A 7406-nucleotide genomic window follows, 5' to 3' on the forward strand; every position below is an offset into this window, starting at 1 on the left:
GAATGGCCAACTCCGACCGCCCCTTCCAGGATATGACGTCACGACTGGGGGGTCAACTCTTGAAAGAGTGACAGCAACATTTCTCTGAACACCTATATCCATACTGCTCCTGAGCCTCATCAAATTTAAAAAAAATCTAACAGTAGCATTGAGTGATGTTTCTCCACGTCTTCAAATCCCAATATTGTGTTGAATTTGTATAAATGTATGTTCTTGGTTCACATATATACCCATTTACTTCATTGAACAGACAACATTTTACAAGTTACATCTGATTATATCTGATACAGGGAATGTGTGGCACACCCATTTACTAAGTTTCAGGTAAACAAACCATTAAAAAAAAGTTTCAGTGGGTCAGGCTCTCGTTAAAGAAAAACAGCAGAGGTGTACACCAGAGTTTTATTAAATATTTACACAACATGTCTAGACGTACTTGATGACACCAGCTCAGCAGAATACCGTAAGACATGGTCTCCCCAGAGGTTGATACAGGTCACTCACAACACATATATATTTTATCAGATAATTTATTCTTTACAGTAAAAATGTTGTAGAGGTTGTGCATGCACATTTCTCTTCCTCTCTGCTGGCCGAGAAACCTGCACTTTGAGAGCACATGTGACATTACGGGTTAAGGCGACCGCAGCTCAATGAATGTACACAGAGTTAAGGGAAATCGGTCGCATCAAAGACTGAGCAAAGTTAGATCCTGGCTTATTTGGGAGGCCTGTAAGCGATCTTCCTACTCTTCAGGACAGACCACCTGTGCCTCTTCATGTAGTAAACCAGTGGGATAAAGATGGCAGCGCCCATCAGCAGCTAAAACACACAAGAAAAAGAAGGTTGGAGGAGGGAAAAAAAACAGGTTCAATGAGTGTGAATGGAGAATGAGTACAGTAGCATATTCAGCACTATGCTACTCAAGGAAAACATAATTATTTCTAATCTATGTATAATTATTTCTATCTACAACAGCTCTCTGGCTAACCTTCAAGCCCATGCGTTTACGCTGATCATGCTCAGGCTCCGCTGCCCAGCGCAGGAAAGTGCACACATCTTTAGCCACCTGGCTCATAGTGGCAGGGGTTCCTATGGCAGGAGAAAACAGACATGAAGGATTTAGAACACCACGTCAGCATTACAAAGAGAGTAATTAGATTTGTTCCACGTGATCTCTATTCTAACATGTATCTTTCTGCAGCTCTACACATTGATACACCAACTTCAAATGTTAATTGTATATATGAACATCTTTTTACATTTATTTCAACTAGTTCTTGAATATTTTATTTTCACTCTATTATGTACATATAGTGTTTATGATGCTCCACTATATCGTTCATTGTGTCACTGTTAACCTACCCCCTTGTATACATGTCATGTCATGTCATATAATATATATATATATATATATATATATATATATATATATATATATATATATATATATACATACATACATATACACACACACACACAGCTGTGCCATATTGCATATCATGACTTTTTTTTTATATAAAAATTATTTTTCATATAGCAACATCGACAATATAGCGGTGTGATGAAGTTTGACAATTGCTGACGACAATTTTCACATTTTCCCATATGCATGTGCATTTTAAGAGCTGTGCAAGTTCTTTTTTTATTGAATGCAACTATTAAGATGTATGAGAGTATGATGTGTTACCATTGTATAACTTTGTTAACATTATTTTATTAAATCATATATACATCATTGCGCATATGGCCATTCTTTTTTTAGCCATTTCGCCCAGCCCTACATCAACCAACTAGAAACGCAAACCTCTGTCAAGGCCATCTTGCAACAGTAGGCAAAGGACAGCCCATAATAAAAACATAGAATCTTTGGAAGAGGTAATAAAACTTGCCATTACCTGGGGCCTTATAATTTGTGTCATATTTGATGATGACACGAGCCCCAACTCAGTTACAAGTCTTCAAAACATTTCAGTCTTCTTCTGATAGACTTTATCGATTTAATTTTACTCCCATATTCCTTCAGAAAAGGTAAGATGTTTGACATCCCTAATAACAAATGGTTAACTGAAGACAAGTTGTGAAGTTAGTCAATTCATACAAGATCATATCGGAGCTGGATGTTGGACTCTGCCTGTGCTTTTCTTCATCGGAAAAACAAGAAGACGGATATGCACTGCAAATCAGCATGTCTGGCTGAATGGATGTCAGCTTTAAGCAGAGATCAGACCAGCGTTTCCGCTAGTTTTTTTTTTTTTTTTAACAGTGGCGGCGGCGGCCGCCGCCCCCCCTCCTCCCCCCCAAGGGAAAAAAATTGTGTTTCTATCAGTCAACAAACTCAGAGTGAACTGACCGTCGTCATACTCCAGCACCTCATTGTAAATGGGAGGTGCCATGCCGATGGCCTGGCCAGGGAAGTAGGGGTTGTAGTATAGTCCTTCCCTGAGTTCCACACCTGCAGGGGGGTCGCAGTAGCCCGTCAGCAGGGAGAACACGTAGTCTTCTCCTCCGTGCCTGTGAAGGTCAGAGCACAGAATGTTTCTTGAATTTCCCCTTGGGGATCAATAAAGTATTTATCTATCTAGAATGCATATTACACTTCTGACTGTCAGGGGAAAAACACACACACACACAGCAAAAAGAAATGAGAGCATGTGACGTGTGTGATTCCATCCTCTGTATTATCTGCTGATCACGAGAGGATGGAAAATCATTACATTTCATGACACACTAAAACTAATTCCCTCAAAAAATAAAAATAAACCAAGACACACTGTCCTGCAGCTTATACACAATGTGGCACACAGGAAATGACTGTACACAATCGGCAGGCTCAATTCAGCTCATCAGCTAGGGCTGTCCTAAGCTTAATGCACTGGAGATGAAATGAGGTGAGCTAAATGATACCTGGCATTGACAATGTAGCTAAGGTCGGGTGGGAGGGCTCCGTTGTTGGCGACGCGAGCAGCCTCTGGGTTGGGGTAGGGCTTTGGGAAATAGTCAGAGAGCTTTCCAGGCCGCGTGAACATCTCACCAGTATCATCAGGACCGTCTACCACCTCGATCTGCACAAGATATGGAAGGGACAGTGTAGAGCACGAGTCAAGCAAGACATCAAAATTATGAGCTTTAACTAACTTTTCATCAGATTGAAGAATGAAATACTGAATCCTACAACGCATTACCATGGTTTGTCAAAATAAGCTGTCATAATTAATAGATGTAGGATTCCAGATCTGTACAGAAAATACAGATACATAATATTTCCCAAAACAATTGCAATGTGTATGGTTTGCAACCACTCACCTCTTCAGCTAATACTTTGACTTCTGCCTCAGTATGGGAAACTCCCACCAGGTTACGGAAAGCAAGGTACTCCATACTGTGACATGCCGAACACACTTGCTTATACACTTGATACCCCCGACGAACACTGCAGAGGACACCAAAGAGGAAGATGATGATGATCAGCATCATCAGCAGCAGCAGGTCTTATAGGCATCATCATGTGTCAACCAGTAACAAAGTTCTCAAAATGCACATGGTCATCATTGGTCACATTCATCTGATCACAACAATCTCAATGTTTCACTATGACAACATCAAGATTGAAAACCCTGGCAGGCTCACCTGGCATGATCAAGGGAGGACACAAGGCCAGCGTGGCTCCATGGGTAACTGGGTGGGTGCAGTTCCAGGTCCGAGGCTTTAACCGACTGATTGAGGGCCAAGGCCAGACCCACGCCTCCGGTTGTCAGGACCCCAAGCGTGGTCAGGGCCACCTTCCTTCCCTTGGGTAAGCTGGCAAATGACATGTGAGCCTATGGAAAGGTTTAGGTTTTAGATTAATGTTATTTCAGCAACTGCATCATGGCACAAAAGGTATAGGAACAACATTAAAAAAAAAAGAACAATACAAAAGTATAATTAAAATGATCAAACAAACAAAAAATACATAGAAAGAATAAATAATTAAACTATTTTATAGAAATTCCAGAACTTATACAGAGATGCGCCTGACAGAATCATGGACATCCACACTCCTTGACATTCAAGTTAATCAATAATTTCTGTGCTGAGAGTGTATTAACCACCACAGTACAATTGTGTAACACAACTAACGTTGCTGCTATGTGATGTTACTGTAGAACAAAAGAGCAATAATTTGACCTTCTAATGTTAAAGACTGAGAACAGTGCATCCTACCCAATGGCACTCGCATTACTTTTAGCGAAAGTGTGACCTCACATGATTGTGCAACACTGAAGAAGGGGAAGGGCGGCATTATTCCAAGATAACCTGCCGCCCCCCCCCCCGTTACATACATCAAAACTAGACATAAACGCTATGTAAATGTACTTCGTTGCAAGACTAGCATGCATTGTTTTACCACTGTAACCTTGTGTTGGGTTACATCTTACTAATGCTGCAACAAATTAGAACATCTGGAATCTGCCTGGTCAAGATTTAATCGCCATCTGCTCAAATCTCTGAAATTGTAGCCGTACGTTAACCACATCCTTAGGTCGGCTAACAGTTAGCCTTACCTCAAGTTAATGTTAGCGTTCAGTAATTTCTGAGTTAGTGTTACATGATTGCGCTAACGTTACATGCTTGTCTTGCAACGAAGTACATTTTCATAGCGTTTATGTCTAGTTTTGATGTATGTAACGGGGGGGCGGCAGGTTATCTTGGAATAATGCCGCCCTTCCCCTTCTTCAGTGTTGCACGACAAGCATGTAACGTTAGCGCAATCATGTCACACTAACTCAGAAATTACAATTTCAGAGATTTGAGCAGATGGCGATTAAATCTTGACCAGGCAGATTCCAGATGTTCTAATTTGTTGCAGCATTTGTAAGATGTAAGCATACACAGGGTTACAGTGGTAAAACAATGCATGCTAATTTGTTAATACAGCCAGAGAATGTCTAATAGGAGACGGGCTTTGGTCTGTTAGCAGTTAGCCGACATTAGCTTCCTTGGGTTGTCCTTACGAAACACGAGACAGGTTACCTTCGCTAGCAAGCTAAGATCAAAACAAATATTGGCTAGCATGCTATCAGTTCCACAAGTCAAAAGCCGACGTATTGACCTCCTAGTAGCATACACCACATGACATGTAAACTCTTTAGTTTAGTTAGTTCATTTTAACCACTAGCAACTACCTCAGGTTAACATCGAACACAAAGACGAACCACGACACTTCACATGATGAGACAAGTTAAAAAAAAATACAATTTCACTGAATAAATCACCTCCAGTAACGGTAGATCATTTGCAGCTGTCAAAAATAATGTTAGCTAGCTATATAATGATAGGTAACTCAACCACGGGTGTGACCTTGCATCAGCTAGCTCAACCTCAGTAGCTACTGGACTGTCAACGGCGGGGGCGTTTAGCAACAGTGTGCTTCTATAATATACAGAGATGTAATGTACAAAGTGTATTACCATTTGCCAGCATCATACCTTTTGTGTCTGACTTGATTTTGCAGCGTTTAGGAGGGTTCTCCCACACCCGGTCGTCGCGACCACTCTGAGAGCCGCCATCTTCTCCCCGGTTCTTGTCCCACTTGAAATTTCGGCCGGAGTTCCAAGCAAAGATAAGGCTCCGCCAGAGAATGTCTAATAAGGGGAGAACTGCCACTCTCGGAAAACTTCCGGTTTCTGAACTGGTTGCAGTTCCTACTGTAGTTCCACATGAGGGCGCTCGTCCACGAGTGCAGAATGCATGGAGGTCTATGGAGCTGTACCCCTCAAAATCCACTTTTCTCGGGATATATTTTTTTTCAAGTAATTTGAGTATTGTATTCGAAAGGGGAGGCAAAGAAAATACACTTGGTTGAGTATTATATTTTTTAAAGTCACTTAATTGTTCTAAAAAGCCTTTAAAATGTGTCAATGACGTCATTCATTAGCACAATGCTAGCATGTTATGTGCAACAACGACCCAACCTGTAAGAAATCAAAAGGACATAAGTACTCGTTCATTTAACTTTTGACCTATAACCCATGTTGAAGTTATACAAACTACAATCAAATCTGAGATTTGTCAACGACAATCAGGTGAAAGAGACAAATTTAGCCGTCTAGCTCCATTGACTCCCATTCATTCTGCACTCATGGCGATCGCCCCCAGTGGAGCTCTGGCTCCGCCTTAACAATCTTTGTTCCAAGTACGTCGCGAGTAGGCGTGTTTTGTTACCTAAACAAAAAAAAATCTCGTTACACAAGCCCATTACACAAACATTTAATTGTTAATAAATACAACATATATTATGTCGTGAACATGTAGGATAGCAGGAAGCTGGATGTAACTTTTATAAGTTATTACTACGTTATTATTCAACCTAGTAGACCATACAATTGTGGAGAGCGCCATCTATGGTACTGGAGGTCCTTAGAACCAATCAGATGATTCGCGCTTGTGCTTGAAAATTTAGAAATAAAATCATATGCACTAAAGTGCAAGTGCAACCGTTTTAAATTGAGCTCTTCAATGGTCTCTTACCATATATAACTAGTTGGTGGTAAGAATAGGCCTATGTATGTATATTTCCACAGGGAGATAGTGGGCCTATATACAAAAAAAAAAACTTGAAGAGAAAGAGCAGAGGAGGGCTATTTCAATCACCTTTAGAGGTCAGTATAACACAAAAAGTAGGCTTACAATTTTGAAACACCACACAGAATGTGCTGCCCAGGCAATTGCATCATAGCCCATGTTAATAGGGGCTACTGTGTTACCAGCTGTATCTTATGGTTAGTGCGCGGGCCCTTGCACACTATTGTTCATTGATCAATCAATGCATTGTTTATAGGGCAGTATAGATATTGATCCATGCTATTTTGAAAAAAAAAATCTAGATTTAAAACAACAGTGCCCACTGCTCTTATGTAGCCTAATGGAGGGGTGTTCCAAAGGTAGAATGCACAGAAGGCAAATGCTCTTAGTTTTTGCTTGGCAGCCGTGGCCCACTGGTTAGCACTCTGGACTTGTAACCGGAGGGTTGCCTGTTCGAGCCCCGACCAGTGGTCCACGGCTGAAGTGCCCTTGAGCAAGGCTCCTAACCCCTCACTGCTCCCCTGTTGTAGCAGGCAGCTCACTGTGCTGGGATTAGTGTGTGCTTCACCTCACTGTGTGTTCACTGTGTGCTGTGTGTGTTTCAATAATTCACGGATTGGGTTAAATGCAGAGACCAAATTTCCCTCACGGTATCAAAAGAGTATATATACTTATACTTAGATGGACTGACCATAAGAGCCGCATCAAGAGAGCAAAGAGGGTGCTGATGTATAGGGGCTAACAAGCTCAGCTCAATGAGGTACGGTGCCTTAGGCCTATAAGCCCCTGTCCAAAGCGACACAAATACAAAACAACATATTGATATTTAAAATTGAACA

At 41.2% G+C, this 7406-nt stretch overlaps 2 protein-coding genes across 6 annotated transcripts in view; both read right to left on the bottom strand.

The window, feature by feature from the left end:
* Positions 1 to 34, bottom strand: part of stau1 (staufen double-stranded RNA binding protein 1) — a 12615-nt gene extending 12581 nt beyond the window's left edge. For all 4 annotated transcript variants that reach the window (XM_042089513.1, XM_042089512.1, XM_042089511.1 and 1 more), the window contains exon 1: positions 1 to 34. This exon is cut by the window's left edge and continues 154 nt beyond it. The gene's annotated coding sequence lies outside the window, so the exon portion shown is untranslated.
* A 354-nt stretch (positions 35 to 388) lies between these two features.
* On the bottom strand, positions 389 to 5624 carry LOC121707677 (cytochrome c1, heme protein, mitochondrial). Of its 2 annotated transcripts, XM_042090393.1 has the most exons (7): positions 5472 to 5624; positions 3631 to 3821; positions 3307 to 3433; positions 2908 to 3065; positions 2354 to 2514; positions 992 to 1092; positions 389 to 822 (listed from the first exon to the last, which is right to left on the bottom strand). In XM_042090393.1, exons 1-7 carry the CDS (start codon positions 5550 to 5552, stop codon positions 718 to 720), a joined length of 924 nt encoding a protein of 307 aa, XP_041946327.1. In that variant the 5' UTR covers positions 5553 to 5624; the 3' UTR covers positions 389 to 717. The 2 variants fall into 2 exon arrangements, with proteins under 2 accessions (XP_041946327.1, XP_041946328.1); XM_042090394.1 differs by lacking the exons at positions 389 to 822; positions 992 to 1092 and adding an exon at positions 2035 to 2097 and having other exon boundaries at positions 2319 to 2514.
* Between the last annotated feature and the right edge of the window lie 1782 nt (positions 5625 to 7406).

Source organism: Alosa sapidissima, chromosome 4 (assembly GCF_018492685.1).
Source record: "Alosa sapidissima isolate fAloSap1 chromosome 4, fAloSap1.pri, whole genome shotgun sequence".
Classification (NCBI taxonomy): Eukaryota; Metazoa; Chordata; class Actinopteri; order Clupeiformes; family Clupeidae; genus Alosa; species Alosa sapidissima.